General features: G+C 51.0%; 1 protein-coding gene across 1 annotated transcript in view; it reads left to right on the top strand.

The window, feature by feature from the left end:
• zcchc2 (zinc finger, CCHC domain containing 2) overlaps window positions 1-22,032 on the top strand; it is a 49,892-nt gene extending 27,860 nt beyond the window's left edge. The window contains exons 8-20 of the mRNA XM_035429323.1: window positions 1,670-1,803; window positions 3,637-3,708; window positions 4,125-4,225; window positions 6,164-6,258; window positions 9,791-9,865; window positions 11,400-11,460; window positions 12,088-12,205; window positions 15,148-15,218; window positions 16,876-16,976; window positions 18,147-18,281; window positions 18,753-19,389; window positions 19,435-20,093; window positions 21,231-22,032. Coding sequence (XP_035285214.1) covers window positions 1,670-1,803; window positions 3,637-3,708; window positions 4,125-4,225; window positions 6,164-6,258; window positions 9,791-9,865; window positions 11,400-11,460; window positions 12,088-12,205; window positions 15,148-15,218; window positions 16,876-16,976; window positions 18,147-18,281; window positions 18,753-19,389; window positions 19,435-20,093; window positions 21,231-21,292 — 2,321 coding nt within the window. The 3' untranslated portion in view covers window positions 21,293-22,032. The remainder of the gene's footprint in view (window positions 1-1,669; window positions 1,804-3,636; window positions 3,709-4,124; window positions 4,226-6,163; window positions 6,259-9,790; window positions 9,866-11,399; window positions 11,461-12,087; window positions 12,206-15,147; window positions 15,219-16,875; window positions 16,977-18,146; window positions 18,282-18,752; window positions 19,390-19,434; window positions 20,094-21,230) is intronic.
• Window positions 22,033-27,033: the final 5,001 nt, after the last annotated feature.

Consider the following 27,033-nt stretch of genomic DNA (forward strand, 5'->3'; position numbering starts at 1 on the left):
ATATTCTAACATCGATGTGACGTCTCCGTGAATACTGTCACAAGAAGAGTCTCGTGCTTTGTGCTCATGTTGCTCCTCAGACAGATATTAATTAAAAGAAACGTCGCTCCCCCTGTTTAGCATTTAGAAAATGATGTTTACTTGTGTTATGTGCACTAGATGTCTATAGATATTGCATTACATTTTATTTGCCATTTTTTATATTGTCCATAGATATTGCAGTTTATTGCAGTTTTTTTCCCAGTATTTGCAGAATTCCAGTGAGATTTCCTCTGATTTTCTAGTAGCTGGGAAGACTCTGCAGTCATTGAAAATGGGTTATTGAGTTCAGCCCAGAATATGGGGCTACGGGGGTTTTGCAAAATTATTTTGAGCAGTCATTCTGCAGTGGAGCAGTTGCAGTGCATTCTGGGCTTTTTATGGGGCGTTTGTGCAATCTGATTTCAGACTCTCGGGCACCGCGTTCATCCGGCTCTCTCATGACCTCGTTGAGCGATTCGGCCAATGAGAGGAGGCGGGGGGCGCGGGGGGGGGGGGGGGGGTGTTCCTCGTCCGTGCTTGCACAGGTGCTTTGGCGACCAGAAAGATTATGGGCTGACTGCGTCTGTTGTTAAGTAAGGTACCTATGACGGTATCTGAGAGAGGGTAGTTATCTTTAAATTGTTGTGTGCTATTATTATTTCCCAAGTTAAGTCACGGCCCAATAAGCTTACTGTGCGTGTGCGCTGAAATCTGATACTGAATTGATTGTGATAGATTCCGGAAATCGCATTTGTTGCTATGAGCCATGTTTACCACCATAGCCTGTCTACCGGTTTTAATGGCATGTTTGTTTGAAAAGCAGCTGTGCTCTGATGGAATTCTTGAAGGCCTCTCAGATAACCTGGCTACATTCCACTCAGAATGTTCTAGAAGTCTCCTGTGATGTTTGTGGATTGAGTTAGATGTCCCTGTGTATTTCTTCTGGATCCAAGTGCAAAAACCTAGCCAAAAGCCACTTCTTAGATTTTGTGTCTAATTTCAACTGGCTGATAAAGCATGAGTAGTGCTAGAATTATCTTCCAGAGATCTGAGCGTTTTCTGAAATGCTGACGGAATGTTCTGGAGCATTGGCACACTCTTCCTGTTCCTCTTTAACCCTTTGAAGAGCAGGTTTTTTGAATGTTTTTTTTCTTCAGAATTTCAGTCGGTGTTCTAGAACTCCCCTGCTTTCATTACAGCATTGATTGTACACATCATTAGAATGACAAGAACAGTGTAGTCACACGTTTGTGATCTCACACCTAGAAGGTTTAATGTTAGAGTTCACTGGGCTGCCGAAATTTATATTCTCATGTTTCTGGCCATATCCTGAACAAACAGCTACCGCATACTTGTGTATACCACGGGTAACAATCAGAGGCTCACATGCGTTTCATCTGCTCGATATTAACGGATCCACTTAGCGAGGGAAACGGCAAAGACGTCCGCCAGGCTTTGGAATTCAGCGATGGCACGGCGACTGCGGCGATGTCGAGAATGCCAAACGCAGTTCCGGACTTGCTTTCACAAAGTTGACGTCAGTCTTTCTGGGTTTAAAAAAAAAAAAAAAAAAAAGGAAGCCTGACTGCTTGCCTCTTCCCCAGTCAGGATGGGTGACCTAAATCATCCTCTCCCTGTTTCAGATGAGGTGGATTAACGTCACTGCCTGACTCTCTTGAGGAGTTTGGGTCCCTGTGCACCCAGCCCAAGGTGCATGGCGTGCAGCGGTATAGAAGAGCAGCGGCAATGGCGGCTGACTGTGTGAGATATGAGAGCGGAGAAGTGAGTGTGATCCCTTCTGCTCACGATGCCCTGGAAAAAGGACCGAATTGCATTCTGACAGGAAAGATGGTAACGAGCCAAGTCAAGATACACGGATCGTACGCCCCACCTTTCCTTATCACGCATGTTCTCCAGGCATGCGTGACAGCGGACTGAGACTGAGTCTTCATTAGGCCTGCTGATTTTTCCTCGAGCGCTCCCAAGGCGGGCGTCGTCCCGGGAAACGCGGAACCCGCCGCGTGGTTGCTAAGGGGACCGCAGGTTCCTCGGCGGACTCCCTAGTGAGTCAGGACTCCAGAAGGGGCTTTCCCTTCCGCTCCCTGCCCTGTTCAGGGCTCGGTCTGGAAAAGGCCCCAGGAAAGAGCGCTCTGTCTGCGTCTCCCTTTCTTCCTCTCTTTTCCTCTCTCTGTCTCTCCTCTCTCTCTCTCTCTCTCTCATGCCCTCGTGCACTCATACGCTCTCACATGTCACACACGCTCTTTTACTCACACACACTCTTTCTTGCTCGCTGTCTATCTCTATATCTCTCTCTCCCCCCTCCCCGCTCTCACTCCCCTTCCCCTCTTTCATTCTATCCTATCCCCTTCCATCTCTATCTCTCTCCCCTTTCCCCCCCCCCCCCCCCCCTCTCTCTCTCTCTCTCACTCGTTCACATGCCTCATAGTTGAGCTCTGACGACCGCAGCGTTCGGGAGCATGCTCGGAACGTCCGAGGGTATCGCCTCGCATTTCACAGATTTTTTCCGTTTTAGCGCCGGGAGAAAGGGTCCTATTCAAACGCAAACAGCCTGTTCCTCTTCCACCGCGTCCTAAAAAAAGGCAGTTAACCCTTTTCGCGCGGTCGTGACGTTTAAAGCTCCGTTAAGAGCGTAGAATTTGATGAATGCCCGCGTCACCCATCTGACTTCCCAAAATTCCCTTGCCTACATTGAGCTCTGAATCTCTCCCTTCTGTGCTGTGCTACTGTCCCGCGTTGACTGTGTTTACAGTGCATATTGTCTTTTACACGTGTCCAGTGTAAAATCCTACTTCTCTTGGAGTGTTTTTCTTTTCTATGAGCCACCTGTTTGAGTAATTGGTAAAAAAAATAGCCTACACGTTTTGCGGGTTTGCATGACTATGGTATAGGCTTAAGTAATTCTCTCCTGTAGCCTACATACAGTAAGCGTAAACGGGACAGAGTGTAAAATGCTGTTTTTTTCTGTGCAGACCGCTGTGTTTATATTGAAGGCTTGCCTGTGGACGTTGTTTAGTCTCGAGTTGGTCACGCCGAGGAAAAATATTTATTTTCCGCATGCAGATAGCTTTGGATTTTGGGACGGGGTTTAGGTTTTGTTTCGTTCTCCCCTGCCGTTGCGGGGCGGTCCTCGCGTTTTAACATCGTCCAACTTGGACGTCTGTTTTTGAGCCGATGTTTGTCTTCCGAATATTAAGACAGAACCTCTGAGACGCATTTCATTCCGTGTTTATTTTCAGAAAATTAGAATTACAAAGAGCGATTTATGTTCCGCACTTGACCGTTGACGCCAAGCATTTAACTGTCTGTAGAACTTTGTGATTCATAGCTGTAAAATAAACAGAGGAAATATCGTGCCACAAACGCGCGACGACTTAATTTAAAAACCATCGCGATTCCATAAAACGAAAACGTAACTCTGTCGTGAACTGAAGATCCCAAGACGGTAATACATTTGCGTGCGTTTCTGAAATCTTCTGCTTTGCGTTGCCGTGTCATTTTTAACGGGTTGCTACTGAGGTTAAAAGCTGTTTACAGTAAACGTTGCGAGTTCAGGAAAGGGGAATCTGAATTGTAACAACGGCCCCTCTGTTTCAGGTGAAATGGTCAGACTCCACTTCCACAAACGTGACCAAGACGCACCACGAGCTGGAGGACTTTTTGTTAAAGGTGAGGGGGAAAACTTCCAAAAAAAACTGTCAATTAAGTATATTAGCAATGCAACCCTGACTTGTGGTTGCAAGTCAGGGTTTTATTGACAAGCTGTATGGAGCCAAAGCCTTCCTGTAGAGTTATTATTATTACTATTATTATTTATATTGCACTTTTCAAAATGGAGTGACAAAGTGCTTTACAGAAAAATATAAATAATGATAATTTGATAAAATACAAATAAGACCAATAGAAAGAAAAGTAGTCTTTGTACATCCTGCATGCTCTTGACAGTTGATTCCTCTCGTATAACAGTGAGAGTGTGTAGCTGCAGTGTGTGTGTGCAGCTGTAAAGTGTCTGCTGTTTGATGTAAGATTCTGTGGGGTAGACTGCTGGAGGCTCACGCAGCGTTCGCTCTGTGTCCCAAACTCAGCTTCCAAAGGACAGGGCTTCGGAATCCTTCGAGAGAGGCATCCGGAACCTGCTTCACCGTGGCGACCAGCACGAGGGCAGGGAGCTGGAGAGGACGCTGAGGTGAGATTCTACCCCCCCCCCCCACGCTCTGCAGAGACTACCCTCCCAGGGGGGGTAACCTGATACCAGGGCATCTGCCACATTCAGAGTCTGGCTCCGCACGCGATTCATTTCCTCTTCATCCAAAACTATGCTCTTTCGATTCAGTGAAACCGCTTTGCGTCTTACCGAAAAGAAGGGATGAAGCTTCGATTTCACCTGAGCTGTGCGGACTACGTTTCCCAGGCACCAGTGGGGTTCATGATGCGTGCAGCCCACCAGTGACATCCCCCATCATGCCAGCTGTCGTGCTGCTTTAAGGCTGTGTGGCGCAGTGCTTCATACGTCACACTTATAAAATTCCTTTTAACACATTAACAACTGACATTTTAATGCATTAATAAGAGTTAATGTTTCAGTGTGGGGCCAAGTCTCACAGCAGGACTCTGCCAAAAGGAAGGTTGGGGGGAAAATTGCTGATCCTGAAGTATGAAAGTGACCTTGGGGCTTTGCAAATGGTGCCTATTTATTACATTTTTACCACACTTATTACATTACATTTATGATTTATAAAATTCTTTTGGAACATTTTTAGATTTTCTCATTTTTTGTGCCCAACCTCCCCCAAAACTGCTTTTGGGGTCACCTCTACCACCTTCCCTTGAGCAAGGGAGAGAGAGAGGGACGGAGAGAGAGAGGGGAGAGAGAAAGAGAGATGGGGGAGAGGTGGAGAGAGAGAGAGAGAGAGAGAGCTCAAACACGCTCTCACACTCTCACCCTGGAGCCAGCGACTGTGTCATGCAGGCCACACAGCACTGCAGGAACGGGCCAATCAGAGGAGAGCTCTCGTCTGATAACAGCCGTTGGCCTGTGGGCGTCTGGCTTGCTGCTGGGCGGGGCTAACGTGTCCTGTGACCCCAGTCACCTTGGCCCAAATTCCCCCCCCCCATCCCTGGAGGGACAGGCCCAATCGCGTCATCGTTGCAGACCGCTAGTGACACAGCGCAGGCTCGAACCTGCGCCTGGGGCCCGGTCCGCACAGCCGCGAAATAACGAGCCGCGCGCGACAGGCACACGGTCTCCCTGTCTGTCACAGCAGCGCTGTCAGGAGAGCGAAAGGATCAGCGTCCGCCTTTAATGCAGAACCGCTGTTCGGAAATGAAAGATAAAATGGTAGATAAAAACGCTCGGGTGTGTTTGCAAACGCAGAGATGCTGTTTGCTTAGCCATAATACTGCTGTTATTGCAGACTTTTTTTGAATAACCTTTACTTAATTGGTTTAGTGGTATTGAATGTGTGAATGTAATATTTTTTTACCCCGGTTTTTGGAGCCAGTTAGGTCACACTGTGCCTTGGAGAGATGATTTATGGAATGCAGTGTTGAGGGCTCCCTGTGTCTTATTTTGTGTGAGGATGCTTACGGGCTCATTTTGATGGCAGCGGTCTGAGGTGTTGGGTAGGAGTGCGGCGTTTGAAGAGCAGGCCTGTTTGAAAAATGGAAACTCTTCCTTTGATACCCGGGATTCAGTAATGAGGTCAGCGCTGTGGATCTTACTTCCTGTGCCTGTGCTGTTTTTCTTTATTTCTGTCGCTCGCTCTCATCGGGCACACTCATCAGCTACTCATCACTGTGACTGACAGGCTGACCCGCTACAGTTGGCATCATTGACATTTGAGTGACATGTCGGTGACAGTTGCTGAATCTCTCTCTCTCTGTCCCTCTTCTCTCTCTCCCTCTTTCCCTCCCTCCCTCTCTCTCTCCCCCTCCCTTCCTCTCTCCTTCGCCTCTCTCCCCCTCCCTTTCTCCCCTCCCTTTCTCTCTGTCCCTCTTTCTCTCTCTCCCCCCTCTTTCCCTCCCTCCCTCTCTCTCTCTCTGTCCTCTCCCTCTCTCCCCCCCTCCCTTCTCTCCTCTCTCCTCTCTCCCTCTCCCTCTCTCCCTCCCTCCCTCTCCCTCTCAGGGAGAAGTTCCTGTTGGCACCTCAGGATTTCCGCCAGACGAGGAGAGTTTGCTCCTTCGTCCTCTCCGACCCCTTAAAGGACAACTGCAGCCGCTGTAAGTCTTCTGTCTCTCCGACGGGCAAACGCACAGACCCCCCCCCGACAGCCAATCCAGCGCCTCGAAACAAAGGCTGGCTGACGCACAGGACAGGCAGTGTGTGGCCAGACCGCATGCGAAATTAGATCTGAGAACGCACTGTCCTGAAATCCGCTAGATTTGTGAACAGCCCCATTGGCTCGTTTTCCCAAGGTCCCCCAAATCGTTCTTAAGAGCGCCGGATGAAAGGAACGTGATTGGCCGAGAGGCGCCCATTTCTGTCTGGCGCTAGGACACGCCCACATTCGCCAACCTGATGTATAGCCCCCTGGGCCCTGTCTTCATGTTTCAAAAGTCTTAGAAGAAGAGCTCACGAGGCAAACACTCACTCATCAGCGCCACCCACTGGCTGGAGGTCCTGACCAGCATTAATGAGTCTGATGGTGGATCTGACCCATTCCAGACTATTACAGGCAGTGTCACATGACTGCAACTGTGTTCACATGACTGCTGGTACCTAGCAGACTCAAAACTGGGTCACTTTTGGCATACATTCAAAACAGTTTCCTTTCTGATACAAGCTTAGTTAGTACACTACAGTACATTTAGCAGACACTCTTATCCTGAACACAACTTTTACATAGAATTTACATATACTGAAGCAATGCAGGTAAGTATCTTGCTCAACGGCAGTGTCCTGCACGGGAATTGAACCTGTGACCTTCAGGTTACGAGACCAGCACCTTAACCACTGCCGCCCTAGTTTCCTAGTTACCACTCCAACAACGGGTTACCAAGGCGATCAGGCCACTCCCACATTCGAGCGTGTCGTCACGTAGCATTGTGTGTTTTACGTTTAGCCGCCAGTGTTTGCATGGTTACCCAAAGCCCTGCTCAGGTGTGGTGTGAGAAAAGGATTTGCACAAAACACAACTGAACCGCAGCCAACCGTGCCGTCGAACAGCCCTCGCTGCTGTCTGTGACGTCGTCAAAAGTTATGGCGTACCTTTTTCAGAGTTTTTTAGGGAGTTTGCGCTCCCTAGTGAAGAAAATTATGGAAGTAAGTACAGTAATAAACTGCAGTGTAAACACTGAAATTATATTGTACCGGCTAATGTAGCCAGGAAAATGCAATCACGTTGCTTTTTCAGCTGAAGCTAATTGCCTATGAAATGCATAACCGACAAAGGCATTCGTTAATTTATTTTTGAGCTGACTCCTTATGTGAGCAATTATATTTAATTGTTTTTTTTTGGGGGGGGGGGGGGGGGGAGGGGAGTGGCCTGTTCTTTAACCAGTTGGCGTTGTTGTTACTGCGTTCCACCTGCTCCAGACCTGAGAGTGGAAAGCACTCTGCACCAGAGGTATTCTGGGAGGGGAAAAAACGATCGAGCCAGGCTCACACCTGCGCTCGCACTTGCACTTAACACCTGATCTTAACACCTGTGCATCACAGGAGATCAGCCTGACGCATCCTGGCCACCGGAGGGAGGGTTTCCTCCTCAAGATTTCAGCCCCAGCTGTGAAAGCTCCACCTCTGACTCTGAGCAGACGGTGTTAGGTGTAGTTTGGGCTCACCCGTACGCCACGCTGTTTGATACTGCCGGTCGGTGTCAGTGTCGTGCGTATTACTGGTTGATTGTTCTACCTGAGGCTGCTTTCAGTTTCGTTTCAGTCACTGGCTGCTGTTTAAGTTTCAGTTCTCCTCGCTGTTTAAGGCGTAGCCCAAGAGGAGACAGATATTCCTCATAATCCAGTGCGCTGTGATTATTCTAGCAGGCTTCAGTTTCAGTGATTCTCTCCCTCCCTCCATCTTCCGCTCTCTTTTTCTCTCTGTCTCTCTCTCTGCATCTCTCCCTCTCTCTCCCCCCTCCTCTGTACTCTCCCTCCCTCCATCTCTTCACTCCCTTCACCCCCCCCCCCTGTCCCTTTAGCGGTGGCTACACTGGGCCCTTCTCTCTGTCCTGCCTCTCTTTGCTCTTTGTATTCAGGGGACGGTTCTTATGGAAGAGAGTCTTTGTTCTCTTGGCGCTGCACAGTTTTCAGAGATGGTGAACCTGCTCTTCCCTGTGGAAATGAAGATATAGCCCTGGGCCAGGGGAAGAACAGCAATGACAATAACACAGTGGACATAGTCGCACTGTAAAAGTGACCTTACGGTATAACGATAGCCGTTCAGGGCAGGGTTTTAACCCTTTCAGGTGTGAGGTCAGAATGTGCGTGATCAGAATGTTCTTAATTGAACATTCTAATGCTGATGTCACAATCACTGCTGGTAATTGAAAACAATAGAGTTCTAGAACACTGGCTTAGAATTCTGAGAAAAAAACATTCCAAAAAACCTGCTCTTCAAAGGGTTGATTAATCACTGCTAAAAAAAAAATTGTAAAAATGAGGCGGATTGGCGTAGGAGCACAGCCATAGGCAGCGAGGTTCCCCTGAGCTTCAGTTACACCGCCCTCCCATCGAGGGGGTCCCCACATGGTAAAAAGTCAGGGGTTTGGTGTGAGGGTAATTTACCTGTCTGCACACAGGGTGCTGGCTTAACTGTCTGTGCTGCTGGCCGGAATCTGGCCAGTTCTGCCTTTTTTTTCCTTGTCTTAAGGTGTTAAGGCAGTTCTGTTTTAAAGGAGCTGTGTTTTAAGGAAGTTCTGTGTTAAGGCGGTTCTGTTTTGTCGAGGTGTCGGAGTATTGGCATCACGTAGAGACGTTATACAAAGATGTGCCTTTGTGTCTTATTGGTTAAATAACACAAGTAGAACTGGTACAATACATTAAGTCGGATTAAGCTGTACTTAATGTTTATCCTGGGGGGTGGCAACCGATTAATTTATACTTAATGTTATCCTGGGGGGGGTGGCAGCTTATTCATTTATACTTGATGTTTATACTGGGGGCGGGTGGCAATTGATTAATTTATGCTTGAGTTTATACTGCAGGGTGGCAGCGTAGTGTGATGGTTTGGGTGCTGAATCTGCGCCTTCCCAGAGTGGGAGTTTGGTTCCCTGTGTGAACCCGCTGCTGTGTTCTCAAGCAGCCCGCTTTAGCCCTCCAGTAAACATCCTGCTCGGCGAAGGGGGCTGTGTGTAAACAGCGGGAGCTGGTGCGCGTCGGTCGTTCTGGATGAGAGCGATCGCTAAGCGGCGCGCGGCTCACGGCGTTGTTAATGCGCGTGTGCGTGTGCGCATAATACTCGGTGTCTGTTTGCGCGTCCGCATCGCCGCAGCCGTCGAAGTGGACTTGCGGATTAGCGTGAGCTCCTGTCGGCGCGCTGCGTGCGTTCGTACGGTCTGATGTTTACTTTAGCCGTGTTTCGCCGGGATTCGCAGCTAGGGGAAATCTGGCTGCTGCCGTGTGAGCACCGGCAGGCAGTGGCAGCCCTGTACGGGGTAACCCGCGCGGATAAGGGGGGGGGGGGCAGTGTTATTTGTGCCGGGGAGCGGTCTGTTTGCCCCTCCGCGCTGCAGCGTGTTTGGGGGGGGGGGCGGTGGTTTCGGCCCCGCCCCCACGCTGACCCGCCGTCCGCCCGCCATCTGTTCCCCCTCCGCAGGTAAGGCCACGCCCCCGGGGCTGCCCGCCGAGCGCTTTAAGGAGGACTGCTCCGAGACGTCCAGTCAGGAGGAAGGTAAGAGCCAGTCCCCGCCCTGATCCCGCGCGCGGGCGAACGCCCACGAGGCTCCGCCCACACGCACGGAGAGAGGCCCGCAGATAAAGAGCAGCGTTGCGTCAAAGATGCACGACCGCACACAAACACCGGCACGCATACATATTCACAAACACAGATCACCGTGGAAACGGGGAGACGGACGGACGGACAGATGGACGGACAGACAAAGGGCATCGCTGGCCGCGATCGGGCGGTGTGCGTGTTCTGTCACATGACTTGGCGAGTTGGCGATGCAGATCACAGTTATGAGCAGGGAGTGCTGGCCACTGTATCTGGGGATGTGCGAGGGAGCAAGGGAGGGAGAGAGAGAGAGCTGGAGAGAGGGAAATGGAGAGGGGGAGAGGGAAATGTAAATGAGAGATTAAAATGGAGAGATAGAGGGGGAAATAGATTGAGGGAGGGAGAGAGAGTGAGCAAGGGAGAGATGAAGAGAGCTGGAGAGAGGGAAATGGAGAGGAGAGACTGAAATGGAGAGAGAGAGGGAGGGAGGGAGGGAGAGATGAAGAGAGCTGGAGAGAGTGAAATTAAGAGGGAGAGATGGAAATGGAGAGCGAGAGACTGAAATGGAGAGCGAGAGACTGAAATGGAAATGAGAGGGTGAGGGGGAAACGGAGAGAGAGACAGGAGGAAATTAAGAGAGAAAGAGGGAAATGTAGAGGGAGAGAGGGAAATGGAAAGAGAGAAGGAAATGGAGAGAGCAAGAGGGAAACGGAGAGAGAGAGAGACTGTAACTGCTGCTGTTCCCCACACTGATTCCAGCGGCTGGCTTAATCAGCACTAGGAGAGCGGCTGAATGGGAGACCCTGAGCCTGCGCAGCTGGAGGACCTTTCGGCTGAATGCTGCGGCTAAAATGGCGGTAATGAGGCTTTCTCTCACCGCCCTGGTGCTCGATCCCAGCTCCCCTCTGTCGTACGGCAGCGTTACACCTGGCTTCAGAATGGCAGCAGAAGGGTCCGTCTGTCGCTCCCGTGTTTGTGCTAACGTTAACCTGCGTCACGTTAGCCGCTAGCCCCTTTTCGTGGGTAAAACGGCTCAGTTTCTCTGTGAGAGAGGCCAGCAGACATCGCTGCTACAGGGCTTTCTGACTCGATGCGAACACAAACGTGCACGCTAAGGTTTGGGGAGGGCATTATGCTCAAATTGCATGCTGGACAACTGAGAGCACTAGGAACGAAGTTGCATTTGTACCATTTCTGCATTTCAGTCGATTTTCAGAAGGAAAACAATTATATATATATATATATATATATATATCGCCAAATAAATGGCTCGGGGTTGGGAGTACATTTACCCTTTATTGCACAGGTAAGAATGGCCTAGCTGTCAGGAACAGACAGAAATTGAGAGGTTTTATTACTTTCTGATTATTTTGGTCCCAGCCCTCGAGACCCTGCAGACGGTGAGCTGCATCATTCCTCCAGGCCAGCAGAGGGCGCTGCAGAGCCTCCTGTGAGGAGTTCTGCTCCTAATGAGCTCTCTGTCCCCCCTCAGATCTGGAGCCGTACATTCCAAGCCTCCGAAAGAGACACGGCAGCAAGAGCCCAAGCCTTAGGTAAGCGCCACAGCGCCACCTGTCTGTCATCCTGTTAATGTCTCATAACGCCACCTTAAATATGTCATCCTATTAATGTCTCATAACGCCACCTTAAATATGTCATCCTATTAATGTATCATAACGCCACCTTAAATATGTCATCCTATTAATGTCTCATAGCACCTCCTGTATGTCATCCTGTTAATATCTCATAACGCCACCTTAAGTATGTCATCCTATTAATGCCACTAATGCCGTCATGCCACCTTAGGTGTGTCACCCTATTAGGCCTTTAAGGTGTGAGATCGCAAATAATGTGAACAGAATGTTCATAACTGAACATTCTAATGCTGATGTCACAATCGCTACTAGTAAATTGAAAGCAATGGAGTTCTAGAACACTGACTCAGAATTTTGAAAGAACATTCCAAAGCAACTACTCTTCACTGGGTTAATGTCTCATAACATCACATTTGGTATGTTACCCTGTTAATGTCTTATAGCTCCACCTTGAGTGACAAGTCCTCCAATAGGTCACTTTTAAAGCAGCATTTATAGATTTCCCTATTTGCAGATGTCATTATTATTATGTGTTTTTGGTGAGTAAATACTGTAACAGCACCACACCGCCCCCTGTCTGTAAAGCACTCCCAGTACCAAGAGCTCGCAGGCGGAGAGCCGGAGGACGCCGCGCCCCGAGCACAACGGCGCCACCGACTGGAGGAGGAGCGTCCTGGATCCCCACGCCGCGGGACCCCTGCAGGTGAGGAGGGGGGACAGCGAGCGAGGGTCCGCCTCCCTGTCCCGGGACACTGAGAGGCGATGGTGGACCGGGATAGAGAGAGATGCGGTCTCCTGGTCCACACACGTACCGAGCGCTGGGTGCAGACTCGGGGAACAGCATGGCGCCACGCCCGCTCGTGTCCGCCCCACCCCTGAGTCAGGGTTAAGGAGGCCCCTCCACACCAGACTGTGTTTCACACAGATCTGGCCCTGTCTGTCTGCAGCCTGGTTCTGTATCACACAGATCTGGCCTGTCTGTCTGCAGCCTGGCTCTGTTTCACACAGATCTGGCCTGTCTGTCTGCAGCCTGGTTCTGTTTCACACAGATCTGGCCTGTCTGTCTGCAGCCTGGCTCTGTTTCACACAGATCTGGCCTGTCTGCCTGCAGCCTGGCTCTGTTTCACACAGATCTGGCCTGTCTGTCTGCAGCCTGGCTCTGTTTCACACAGATCTGGCCTGTCTGTCTGCAGCCTGGCTCTGTTTCACACAGATCTGGCCTGTCTGTCTGCAGCCTGGCTCTGTTTCACACAGATCTGGCCTGTCTGTCTGCAGCCCGGCTCTGTTTCACACAGATCTGGCCTGTCTGTCTGCAGCCTGGCTCTGTTTCACACAGATCTGGCCTGTCTGTCTGTTCTGCAGCCTGGCTCTGTTTCACACAGATCTGGCCTGTCTGTCTGTCTGCAGCCTGGCTCTGTTTCACACAGATCTGGCCTGTCTGTCTGCAGCCTGGCTCTGTTTCACACAGATCTGGCCTGTCTGTCTGCAGCCTGGCTCTGTTTCACACAGATCTGGCCTGTCTGCCTGCAGCCTGGCTCTGTTTCACACAGATCTGGCCTGTCTGTCTGTCTGCAGCCTGGCTCTGTTTCACACAGATCTGGCCTGTCTGTCTGTCTGCAGCCTGGCTCTGTTTCACACAGATCTGGCCTGTCTGCCTGTCTGCAGCCTGGCTCTGTTTCACACAGATCTGGCCTGTCTGTCTGCAGCCTGGCTCTGTTTCACACAGATCTGGCCTGTCTGCCTGCAGCCTGGCTCTGTTTCACACAGATCTGGCCTGTCTGTCTGTCTGCAGCCTGGCTCTGTTTCACACAGATCTGGCCTGTCTGTCTGCAGCCTGGCTCTGTTTCACACAGATCTGGCCTGTCTGCCTGCAGCCTGGCTCTGTTTCACACAGATCTGGCCTGTCTGCCTGCAGCCTGGCTCTGTTTCACACAGATCTGGCCTGTCTGCCTGCAGCCTGGCTCTGTTTCACACAGATCTGGCCTGTCTGTCTGCAGCCTGGCTCTGTTTCACACAGATCCGGCCTGTCTGTCTGCAGCCTGGCTCTGTTTCACACAGATCTGGCCTGTCTGTCTGCAGTCTGGCTCTGTTTCACACAGATCTGGCCTGTCTGTCTGCAGCCTGGCTCTGTTTCACACAGATCCGGCCTGTCTGTCTGCAGCCTGGCTCTGTTTCACACAGATCCGGCCTGTCTGTCTGCAGCCTGGCTCTGTTTCACACAGATCTGGCCTGTCTGTCTGCAGCCTGGCTCTGTTTCACACAGATCTGGCCTGTCTGTCTGCAGTCTGGCTCTGTTTCACACAGATCTGGCCTGCCTGCCTGCAGCCTGGCTCTGTTTCACACAGATCTGGCCTGTGTTTTAATGTGACGGGCTGTTGCTGGCGTGCGGTCCGTTCGGCCGAAGCTTCGGCGAGCAGCGACTCATTCCGCAAGGTCGCCGCACGTTTCTCCCGGGTGTCGTAACGCGGCTGCGTTAACGAGCGGAATATCACCCCGCCGCGGCGACCGGCACAGGCGGCGTGAAGCAGCCGCGCCCCGGAGACAGCGCGGTTAAAGGGGCTGTCAGTTGGCGGTATTTACGGTTGCAGATGCGCTCGTCTCCAGTTAATGGCTTTCACCGGGCTCCGCCGTACGGCCTTCTGCGCGAACATTCGAGCGGTAAATCTTACCGCCGGCGCTCGGTCCCGGCCGCGTAAGAGCCAGATGTGCCACCGGCCGCTCGCTGATGAGGGGGTGGGGGGTTGCCATGGCAACCGGCCTCCCTGACCGTGCGCACCTCCTCTTGCACAGGGACCTAGTTTGCACTGTCACAGCACTGCTGGCAGGGGACCCCCACAGCCCCTTTACTCAAACACTAACTCCCTAACACATAGCACACTTGTACACTCGCACACTTGTGCACTTGCACACTCGTACACTTGCAAACTCACACACTTGCACACTCGTACATCTGCAGACTCGCATACTCACACACTCATACACTTGCACACTCGTACACTTGCAGACTCGCATACTCACACACTCATACACTTGCACACTCGCATACTCGTACACTCGTACAGGTGGGAGATCACCCATGCAAAACAAGACCAATAACTGAGCGTGTGTACACTTTCTGCTTCGCTGGTCGTGTAAAACGCGAGCTCCTTATATGCTCGCCAAGACTAGCCCTCTAGTGTCTCTCTGATACCAGCAGCAGCTGCAGCATCTGTATTATTAAATTAGTGTTGCCTAATTACTCTTTTTTAAATTATTCTTAATTATTTTTTCAGCTGATCCAGATTCACTTTTTAAGGTCTGTGTCATGTCAGTCGCAAGACTAAGATCTTTGGCACAGAACTGCAAACATCAAATGAGTGTTGGAGCATCAGTCAACTCAAAAACAAAGGCTTTACATTATTATTAAATATACATGGCCTTACCACACAGTCACTTGTCATAGTCTAGGATCCATAGAAGAAATGTAACCTTGTATGATATGCAGCACTGGTTCATGAGAGCAGTACTGTAGTGTTTCTGAAACCTCCCGTTTTGTGTGGTAGGTTGTGGGAGGGGGAGTTGGTGTGTTTTGGGGTACCGGGGTTTTGGGGTTTTGGGGGTGAGGTAGGTTTTGGGGCGTCTCTAAGCGCCTTTTTCCTCTGTTAGCACCCCACCGATGACAAACGGAACGGCCCCCCAGGAAACAAGAGCAGAGGGAGAACACTGGCAACCGACAGGTATGAACCGCTCCTGGTGTGTGTGTGTGTGTGTGTGTGTGTGTTCGTGTGTGTGTGTGTGTGTGTCTGTGTGTGGGTGTTCGTGTGTTCTCACGCACGTACGTGCATGTACGTGTATGTGTCTGTTTGCGTGTGTGTGTGTGTTCTCACGCGCGTACGTACGTGTATGTGTCTGTTTGCGTGTTTTTGTGTGTTTGTGTTTGTGAGCATACAGACTATAAAGGCCCTGTCTTCAGAGCTAAAGAACTCAGCCTAATGAAATGACTATCCCTTAAGGTGGGAACAAAAGTATAATCTCCCCAGTGCTAATAGTAAAGTACTGAATTCAATTGACTTCATACACAGACACACACACATTATACACACACACACACACACACACAGAGTGTAGGGTGAGGTTTTGTTTAGCTGAAGAGGCTGATTTCTCCTGTTAGACAGACGTGTGCACGCGGGCAGCGTGGCGTTGTGGGCGTTGGGACAGGCATGCCCGCGGGCAGCGTGGCGTTGGGACAGGCACGTCCGTGGGCAGCGTGGCGTTGGGACAGGCATGCCCGCGGGCAGCATGGCATTGGGACAGGCATGTCCGCGGGCAGTGTGGCGTTGGGACAGGCATGCCCGCGGGCAGCGTGGCGTTGGGACAGGCATGCCCACGGGCAGCGTGGCGTTGGGACAGGCACGTCCGTGGGCAGCGTGGCGTTGGGACAGGCATGCCCACGGGCAGCGTGGCGTTGGGACAGGCATGCCCACGGGCAGTGTGGCGTTGGGACAGGCATGCCCGCGGGCAGCGTGGCGTTGGGACAGGCATGCCCACGGGCAGCGTGGCGTTGGGACAGGCATGCCCGTGGGCAGCGTGGCGTTGGGACAGGGCATGCCCACGGGCAGCGTGGCGTTGGGACAGGCATGCCCACGGGCAGCGTGGCGTTGGGACAGGCATGCCCACGGGCAGCGTGGCGTTGGGACAGGCATGCCCACGGGCAGCGTGGCGTTGGGACAGGCATGTCCGCAGGCAGCGTGGCGTTGGGACAGGCATGTCCGCGGGCAGCTCAGCTCAGCCAGGCCCCTGAGTTGGCGGACGGCAGTCAGCCGCCATAGTCCAGTTCTGTCACTGCACTGTATGAGCTGAGCTCCTCACAGCAACAGCTGACACCCCCTCTCTCTCTCTCCCTCTCTCCCTCTTCCTGTCTCTTTCCATCACCCACCTCCTCTGTCTCCCTCTCTCTGTCCATCCCCCACCCCTCTCACCCCTTCTCTGTCTCCATCTCCCTCTCTCTCTCCATCACCCCCCCATCTCCATCTCTTTCTCCGTCTCTATCTCTCACTCTACTACTCTCTCCATCACCCCCATCTCTTTCTCCATCGCTATCTCTCTCTACTACTCTCTCCCTCTCCCTCTCTCACTCCACCACCCCGTCTGTCTCCGTCTGTCTCCACCTCACTCCTCTCTCTCCCCCATCTTTCTCTCTCTGTCTCTCTCGCTCTTCACATCTCACCATCTTTCTGCCTCAATCTCTCTCTCCCTCTCCCTCCATCTCTCTCTCTCTCTATCTCTCTCCTTCGCTCCCTCCATCTCTCACTCCTCCCCCCCTCTCTCTCATATATATATATATATATATATATATATATATCCCACCCTCTCTCTTTTCATCTGTCCCTCCAGGGAGAAAGGGAGGAGAGGAGAGGGGAGAGGGGGTGCTGTCTGTAATGGTATTCTCAGGCCGCCCCCCCCAGCGCAGACAGTGAGACACCCCCCTGGGAGAGGTAAGCGTGGGGGAGGGGAGGGGAGGGGGGGGGTAGATTAACAGCCTTCCTTCCAGTGTGACTCTACCACCGTCTGCATCTCCCCGTAGCGTGCTGTTAAATAAGGCCTGCAGTGGCTTCAGTCAACCTGCAGAGGGCAGCAAAACTTAGCTTGAAATTTTAGAGCTGATTTGTGTAGTACAACCCAGAATAATTGTGACTTTCTTGTTTAAAAATGTTTGTTGAGTCTGAAGTAGTTTTTTTTTTTTAAATGTGTCGTCTCTCATAACTTGTTAAATGCTAGGTTTATTTTTAAACTTTATTCAGCCAGACGGGAGCATAGCCTTTTCCCTTTCTGTAAGGTTGCGCTGTGCGCAGTGTGAACTGGTGACATATTGCAGAATGTCAGCGCATGACAGCGTGGGCGAGAGCTGTCGAGAAGGAGCGTCGCATTCGCTGCGAAAATATGAATGTGTTGAGATTCTGCCATTAAAACGTGTAGCGATGGTGACGGACTTCGCTTCAAAACCTAATTTTTTCCCTCATGTTCCCATGAACTTCTCCTTTAAGGTCAGTATAGGAAAGTGTGTCAACCTTGCAATTTGTCAAAATGGTAAAATTCATCCAGGGACCCTATTACAAATAATACTGTAACAAACATTAACTTCTTCCAGGTCCCTCCAAAGATTATGTGATTTACTGGGACCCTTTCACTGCCCAAAAGCTCCCAGTAACCCAAAAGCTGCAAAAATATCTAGATGCATTATTCATTATAGTCGGCTAAGGCTATTGCACACCAGTGTACATGTGATTCAGTCTTAACACCTTTAAGGTGTGAGGTCACAAATATGTGATTAGAATGCTCTTAACTGAACATTCTAATGCTGATGTCACAATCACTGCTGGTGACTGAAAGCAGTGGAGTTCTAGAACACTGACTTCTAAATTCCAAAAAAAAAAAATTTTTTAAAGGGTCAATGCCTTAAATCTACATGGGGGTAAATTAGGCTGCATGGACATGAACACGTCTCCATATTTGCATTTGGATCAGTTAGTGCTTTGGTCGTTTAGCACCAGCAGAGGTAGCATTGTTTTAAGTGCGATGTGCGGTCGTATGCTTGTCGTGTGCGGTGAGCACACGGATGGGCCGGTCTGACCCGTACCCCCCCACCCCCCGCCCCTTCCCCACAGACTGCCCCGCGAACTCCGGCTCGGGGCAGGACACGTTTGGGGAGACGTCCTCGGAGAGCTACAGCTCGCCCTCCAGCCCGCAGCACGACGGCAGGGAGAGCCTGGAGAGCGAGGAGGAGGACGACAAGGACCGAGGTGAGTCCGAGAGAGAGGGGGAGGAGCCAAACCTGCTCATAGGCTGAGACAGAGGGGGGAGGGGCTAGACCTTCTCATAGGCTGAGAGAGAGGGGGGAGGGACTAGACCTGCTCATAGGCTGAGGCAGAGGGGGGAGGGGCTAGACCTTCTCATAGGCTGAGAGAGAGGGGGGGGGGCGGGACTAGACCTGCTCATAGGCTGAGACAGAGGGGGGAGGGGCTAGACCTGACCGCTGCTCATAGGCTGAGGCAGAGGGGGGAGGAGCCAGACCTGACTGCTGCCCATAGGCTGAGGCAGAGGGGGGAGGAGCCAGACCTGACTGCTGCTCATAGGCTGAGAGAGAGTGGGGAGGAGCTCATAGGCTGAGACAGAGGGGGGAGGATAGGTTCTTAGACTTTGAGGCCTGATTGTTCATTTTAACACTTGACCTTTGCCCTCATTCCTGTGTGCTGCCTTGTTCCCCTGTGCAGAGACGGACAGCAACTCTGACGACTTCCTGTCCTGCAAAGCGGTGGGCGGAGCTTCAGTGGTCGCGGTGCACCCCGCGGTCGCCGTCCCGCAGAAGGATGGCCTCCCCTTGAGCGCCCCCAAGTTCCCCTCGCTGCCCGTCCTGCAGCCCGTGCCGTTCGTGGCCCAGAACGGAGTGCCCCCCCCACCGCCAGGCGAGGGCAAACCGGGCGTGGTCCTGCCACCGGCCGCGGCCCTGGTACCCCGCGAGCCCCTGAGCGGGCACGCCGCGGGGGGCGACGCAGAGAGACCGCCGGAACCCGCCCCCCTCCCGCCCGCCCTCGGCCCCGCCCTCCCCGGCCCCGCCCCCCAGCCCCTCGTCCAGCGCTTTAAGACTGGCCCGTGTCCGCAGGCAGGGTCCAAGGGCGGTGGCTCCGCCCCTGTCCCACCCCCCATGGGCGCCATCAGCGTCATCGCCCCCGGCCCCGCCTACCTGTCCCCCCTTCAGCCGGGCTACCCCGCCCCCGAGCCGACGCCCGCCTCCGGCGCCCCCCCGACCGAGCCCGCCCCGCTGCCCCCCTCCTTCTCCGTCCCCGCCCCCCCCGCGCCCGTCATTCCCTCCCCGGGCGGAGCCACAGCCCCCCCCGCCGGCGTACCAGCGCAGGTCCCGGCCCCTCCCCCCGCCGTCCCCGGCCCCGCCCCCAGCCCAAGCCCCGCCCTCACCCACAGCACGGCGCACATCGCCAGCGCCGACGGCTCCGCCTACGTCAACAGCAGCAGCCCCGGGGGTGGCCCCCAGGCCCCGCCCCCTCAGCCCCAGCCCCCCCAGCAGCCCCCCCAGCAGCAGCCCCAGCAGCAGCAGCAGCAGCAGACGGCGGCCCCCCCTCACCAGCCCGTGGGCTGCGGCGCCTGCGGCTGCCGCGGCAGCTGCGGCGGGAGCGGCCACGCCCAGAGCTACTTCTTCCCGCCCCAGGTGGCGCGGCAGGTGTTCGGCATGCCGCCGCTCTTCCACCTGACCTCGCTCTGCGGCGGGAGCAGCTACCTCAGCCAGGCCGGCAACGGCGCCACCCAGCTGCCCTTCTTCCCGTACCCGGGCGCGCCCCTGCTGCACGCCCCCGCGCCCGGCGACGCCCACGTGCTGGCGGGCGCCCAGGCCGCGGCGGCGGCGGCGGCCGGGTACGGCCTGCAGCAGATGCCCGCCTTCGGCCGCTTCTACCAGCCCGTCTTCCCCTCGCTGGGCGTGGTGCCCGGGGCCGGAGGGCCCGCCCCCAAGAAGGGCGGCAGCGTGTCGTGCTACAACTGCGGCCTGAGCGGGCACCAGGCGCACGACTGCAACCAGCCCTCCATCGACGCCTCGCAGCCAGGTAACCGCGCCCGCCGGCCGCCGTCGCCCGGACGACCACCCCCCTCCGGTCGCCGTCACCCGGGCGACCACGCCCGCCTACGACCGTAGACGTCGCGACGTCGGTCGTCCGCGGCGATTCAAACGCGCTGAGCGCGTGGCGCTGTGAGTGCCGGTCCTCCCTGTTCTGCAGCGTTGGCCCTCGTTGGTGGTACGTGGTTAAGGAGCCCCAGTGCGTGTTCGCGTGCGGTCGTCCTGGTTCCTCACCGGCACGTCACCCGTTTACAAAGCTGGACCAACGCGCTTCAGGCCCCAGAGTCTCCGCAGGCAGCGCTGCCTTGTGCTCACAGCACGGGTCTCTGGGTCTCAAAATCAATTAAACAAATTTAGAAAGTTTACTTATTAAGGATGTTTTGCGGATATTTCTAGTTTGGGTTTATAAACGACGTCTTTCAGACAAACCTTGTATGGCTTGTCACATCCGTGTAATTATTGTAATTATTAATTTGCTTGAATTAATATATATATTGGTTAAGTGACAGAGATGTGGAAGCCTAAACAAGTTAGTGTTTACTTTTCGGTCTCCTCTGACTTCAGGGCCATTTGCTTTCAAAGCTCAATTGCAGCACAGTATTAATTTCATTTTTAATCTTTCAGTTGTAAGCCCCTCCTCAAAACTTACGCTTATGCTTAGCTTCGGTAAACGCTGCTCTGCTGATTGGATTTTAAACGGTTAGAAGAGTAACAGACTCCAATCAGCCGCTGAGCACCATGGGATTTAGTTAGCACACGTAATGCATCTGAGAATTGTGATGTCATTTCCATAGCAACCTAAGACCGAGCACTGGATATGGTAACCTAGCAGTAGGAGTCTAGATTCAGAAGACAATAAAGTGAAGATATAAAGAGATTTTCTGAATTTTCTTATCCGGAATACTGCTAGTTTCTAGGCAAATTGAGATGAGAATTGTACACTCAGTATGTTTCATACCATTTTATTTTTAACGTGTTATTAGTACTAGCATATGAACGACATCATTTTAAAGTACTGTTTCCAAATAAACACAGTCACTGATTGGCTGACCTACCTCTGTAGTAAAGAGATTTTACCACTAGAGGGCCTAAGCAGCTTGCTGTGATCCTCGTCTCTGTTCTTCAGGTGGATTTCGGCTGAAGTTCGTCGCTCCCCACTCCAATGACGGACTCGACAAAACGGAATGAGGCCGCTGGGAGACCACTATGGCGTTTTCTCGCTCCGCTAAAATAAAGATTCCAGAGACCCGGCGTTTTAAGGGGCGTTTTTTTATTTTTTAATTTCTATTACATTTTAGAATGTGCTTCAATGGCCTGGCGGGACTATAAGAACGCTGCGCCTGTTTTCTTGACAAGGGGAAATCCCGTCGTTTCCGCGGAGAGTTCCTTTCGTGGCCTCTGGTGTTTTGCACTGAACACGGGCTTTGGCGCCACCTAGTGTTTACTAACTTATTTTCTTAAATTGTTTAAAAAAATAAAAATAAGGCATCTTTGTTGGATGCCTGGTGATTTTTTTGATCTTAGATATAAAGGAAGGACTTGGGAGGACTGGGGTTATTAAAGGGTTTTTTGTGGGTTTATTTTTACTATTGTATATTTATGCTTCCTATCTTGTTTCTATGAGAACATTTCTGCTTTTCTATTTGAGTCCCCGCAAGTCAGCACAGAATTTCATTTAACGTTGGCAGAGGATTCACCAACTAGTTCATTTAATAGCAAAACCTGCCTGTAGAAGAAGACAATTTTATTTCTCTAGTCCTCTGAAGTTTTGAGGAAATACGATTTCAAATGTTGAAGGAGATGGCTTTAAAACCTGAAAATACATAGGATCTTTTTTTTTCAAAGCCAACAAAATTGTTTAAAGGACTTTAGGAGCAGCTAATCGTTTAAATGCATTTTTAAATATTTATTCAAAAATGAAAAAAAAAGAACAGCTAGTGTGAATTAAGGAACGTTGTGTTTGTACAGAAAAGTACAGAAAAGCTCCTTTGATTTCTCTTTTTGTTGTTTTGGTTAAACGACAAGGAAAAGGTTTTTTTAAATGCTTTCCTTTTCCTTTCTTATAATATGTATTTAAATCTCGGATCCTTATTCTCCTGAGCGGTGGATGTTTTGAATGTATGTTAACCTTTTTTTTTTTTTTTCTTTTTTTTCCCGTCGGTTTGAGGAATTTGACTTGGCGCGTTGGAAATGGCATGCGAGCCCTTTCGCAAGCGTTCGCCGCGTGATATAATGTGAAACCCAGTCGTTAAGAAGTTTTTCTTCATACCTGTGTCAGGTCATTTCATCGAATGCTGCTGTTTGTTTGTTTGTGTTTTCGTTTTCGTTTTTTTTCTCTTAGTGGGGAAAGTGCACTACTGCAGGGAGAGCCGTTCCTGGAAAGCCCTCCTGCTCACGCCATTTTGGCTCCAGCCCCCGTTAATCCCTGTCTTTAGGAACTGGCTTTATGTATTGCTCTATACATACGGTTTTATGAATCTCTACGCATTTAAAGTTACGCATTTCCAGTATTTGGCTGTCAGACGGTTGAGTTTAGGGCAGAGGTTGGAAAATCCGGGTTCGGAAAGTCAGAGTCCTCCCCGGTATTTTGTTCCAGTCAGCTGGATTTGCTGATCAGTGCAACTCTTCAGCCTTCAGAGTTCGTGGGTTGGAAGAAACACACGGCCTGGACTTTCACTGTCTGACCCCTGGACTTTCCACCTCTGGAACAGGGCGAAGAAGAAGAAAGTGATATGTCACTTACAGAAAGAGTTGTAGTAACTGGACTGAAAACAAGCTTCCAATTAACACCTTTCCAGGAATTGAAGTTTAACACACCCCTGCACTATGAAATACCAGAATGAGTTTTTTTTTTTTTATTCTTAATTTTTAAAAAATACATCCTCAAGTGCACTGCCGTGATGAACAGAACTGGGAGCGAGCGGGAGAGAGCTTGTTCTGCTGCCGTCCGCCTGCTCTTCCTTTGGTAATGAGCCCATTCCCCCCCTATCCCCCCTGCCCCCCCCCCCCCCCCCCTCCCCAACGGTCTGTATGCTGTAGTGTGGATTCTTAGCTCTGCAGGTGCCTGATTCTTTTTTTTCCGAGTCCGGGAATTTTAAGCGGAGGGGAATCGCAGCCACTGGGAGAATTTCAGTCCGTGAGGGGGGGGGGGGGGGTATTTTTAAAAAATAATAATAATAAATAAATCTGCCTGAGAAGGACAGGTTTCCCCTCTCGCTGAAGTGATGAGATTTGGAAGTGTCGTGCATGCTAGTGCATACACGTGCACACACATGGTACAAACACACACACGCACGAGATTTACGCTCAGCTCTGAGAATACGAACGTTATGAACTCAGCGGCACGTGAATGATTGGCAAATGAGATGACTGTGTCCTGCTTGTAGGATCAGTCCCTGTTCTTAATGCTTCCTTGCCAGTTATCGCAATCTACACGTATGGTTATAGCTTGTGTCAGGACCCAGTGTGTGTGTGTGCATGCGCACGCTCGCTAAATTTAATATAAAGTTGTTTTATGTTGCCCCCATTAGTTGGATTTTGAGGGGTTTTTTTTGATCTTGCAGTATTTTCTAAAAAGATGACTTCGACCACCGAAGTGGCTTTGTACAAAAACCCTTCCCGTTTGTGACGAAAGAGAAGACAGAAAAATTGGTCTTTGGTGTTGATGTTAAACAAAAAAAAAATTTTTTTTTTTTTAAAGTGCGGTAATGTAGAATTTATTTTGATTAAAAATTTAAAAAAGGAAGAAAAAAATGAAAAAGAGTGGACCACAGATGCTTACGTGGAGTGTGCTGATTGGCTGGTGAGACCTGTGCTCTTGTAGGATGGCTGTACTGTGCATACACACACACCTGCCAGCTCTGTTTGTGGAACACCTGTAAGGTTTAAAATGCTGTACTGTATATATGGGGGTACAATGCTGCCCCCAGTGGTATGTTTACTGTATTCTTTGATATCTAAATGTTATTATTCTGTACTGGAAAAAGGTCAAATATATTTCTAGAACAAATTTGGATTTTATGTAAATTGATTTTTTTTTTCTTCTTCTTTTTCTGGAATTGACAGCAATAAATAAAATTTTTAAAAATCACCAAATTCATGCCTCGATTCAGAGACGGAACATTACATTACATTACAGGCTCTTATCCAGAGCGACTTACACAACTTTTTACATTGTATCCATTTATACAGCTGGATATATACTGAAGCAATTTCGGTTAAGTACCTTGCTCAAGGGTACAACGTCAGTGTCCTTACCCGGGAATCGAACCTGCAACCTTTCGGTTACAAGCCCAGTTCCTTACCCACTGTGCTACACTCTGTACAATCAGGCACGGAACACAACAGTTAACGGCCTCCAGTTTATATTATATGCGTTTTCTGTGACAGGAAAATGTGAATGATTTAAAGATACAGATGTGCCTGTGGGCAGGTCAGAGGCAGAGAAGTATCAGGGACCTTCATTTTTTTTGGGAGTCCATTCACAAAAAGCTTGCAGTCCTCTGAAGAGTGGGGATTTTGGGAGTGTTAGGAGTTAAAAGAGCATTCTAGTCGCATATTACTACACCTTAAAGGGCCAGATTGCAGGCAGCTTAGAAAAGAAGAACCATGTGTTAGTGACCAATCACAGAACAGAACCCTGTGTGCAAAGAGGGAAAAAAAACACAGGTAGACACACCCAGTGCCCAGGCCCAGAGCCTGTGAGATTAATAAAATACTCTACAAGCCTCTGCCAGGCACTGAAAGCAGGGGAGAGTGTGACTGGTGTATAAACCCTGTTCTGCCACATCTGTGCAAATACTGGCTCAGTGTCCGGCCATTCGGTCTCCAGCCAATGGGAAGAAAGGGCCCACCTGACCCCTTTAGATGATGAAATATCCACTGCTGTACAGAGGCTGTTGCTCCAAGAGTCCTCCATTTTAAAGTGTACTCTGGCTCTCAGATGCAGGTCCAGGAATCTTAATGGCCCCATTGCACCTCAGAGAAGACCTTATTTCTGATCTGCTTAACAGGCAGGCAACTTTACACCAAGGTCGCCTGAAACGTTTTATTTCCATTCAGCATTGATGTCTCTGACCTGGACCTGCAGCTGAAAGGGAAGGCTTTTCCGTAGCCCAGTTTCTGCTGATATGACAAACTGGGCCGTGCTGGATTTGCAGTTAAATAGAACGTGTTCACGTGAACTGGGTCGCTTTTGAGTTTCACTGCCGTAAGGACATTCTTAAGGTTGCCACTAGGTGGCGGTGAAGATCAAGAAATCTCATCCCCGGACCCTTAAACCTCCTGTTATGTTGCGGGTCAAATTGACCCTTTTTAAAGTTTGAAAATCTAGGAAAAATACTTAAAATTATTTTTTCAGTATGAAACTTCTTCTACTGGCCTTAATTAGTGTAATCAACATTTTAAATGAAAATGGTTCATTTCATGTATTTGCAAACCCCCCCTGTATGGGGATTGACCCGGGAACATTTTTGCTGTACCTAAAAAATGAACAGAACAGGAGGGTTAAAGAGCACTTTGCTAAGAGAGATGTGGTTGATGAGTGCACAGGTTATAACAGGTTATAACAGCCCTGCAGTCCCACACGCATGAAGGTAGAGACATTACTACACCGCCTACACTCATTTGTAATAAGGTCCAACCCAACACAACAGGCAGAATGATCTTAAGAGCAGTGCTATACCGGGGACTCCAGGATCTCATTCGTTAAACTGCAGGAAAGATGCTTGGCAGTAAGTACAGTGTAGAAAGTAATATACAGTGAGTCCAAGATACATGCACAGGATGTCTCTCTGATTTAGGATGATGAATGGTACTCTATATGGATCTACATCATCGGTTCCCAACCCTGTTTCTGGAGATCTACCGTCCTGTAGGTTTTCATTTCAACCCTAAGTTGGCACTGCTGTCTCAGCTAATTAGCAGCTCAACAAGATCTCTAGCTGTAGAATGAGGTGTGCTTTGTTAGGGCTGGAGTGAAAACCTACAGGATGGTATATCTCCAGGAACAGGGTTGGGCAGCCTTGATCTAGCTGTTGAATGAGGTGCACTTTGTTAGGGCTGGAGTGAACACCTACAGGACGGTAGATCTCCAGGAACAGGGTTGGAAACAACTGATCTGTGGCCATTAACCAAATCTTCTTCCTGTTTTTTAAAGGTTGTCACGATAACTCGTGCATTGAGAGGCAAATTAGAATCTCAGAATGAACTGGGGCTTATGGACAGAAGACTCCCGGAGGCTGCAGGCATATGCTAGCACGGTTTCAGCCGCGCAGAGCTAATGGAAGACCGATGTCGGCCGCGAGGGAGGCGGGCTTAGAGTGAGGCGGGGCGGAGCCCCTCCCCCTCTCCGCCCCACCCCGCCCCGCTCCCTGCGTGTTATCCAGGGTCGGGGGTTTTGGACTCGCGTGACCCGCGGGAGAGCGCGGCGGGCTTGCGTGACCGGGGCGGTCTGAGCCCCAGCACGCCGCAGGACTGAGTGAGAGTAGAGCCCCCCCCCCCCACCGCGCCCGCCCCCGCCTGGCCCCGCCCACAGACCCAGCTCACACGCCGGAGGCTAGTCACCTCACCCCCCCCCCACCCCGTTTACAAATCTGTTCATAAAGAAAGGAAAATAAATAAATAAATAACTTAAGCGAGGCTGGCTTCCTCTCCTTCAGGATTAGCAATGCCCCCCCCCCCCCCAAACATTGCAAATAAATCAGAGGCTCACAGAATGGCCCCCACTGTTGGCATATGGAGCAGCTTTACAATGTGTCAGCTGACCGTCTTCTATGACATCACCGGTGTGCACGATCTCGCCGAATCAGCCCAGGATAATAACAATTATCACCGGTCACGCAACTTTGAGAGGGGGTGGGGGGCGGTTATTATTTTCCAGAGCGCAGCCCCCATCCCCCTCCCACCCACCCACCCACCCACAGCTGTCA

Source organism: Anguilla anguilla, chromosome 8 (assembly GCF_013347855.1).
Source record: "Anguilla anguilla isolate fAngAng1 chromosome 8, fAngAng1.pri, whole genome shotgun sequence".
In the NCBI taxonomy this organism is placed as follows: Eukaryota; Metazoa; Chordata; class Actinopteri; order Anguilliformes; family Anguillidae; genus Anguilla; species Anguilla anguilla.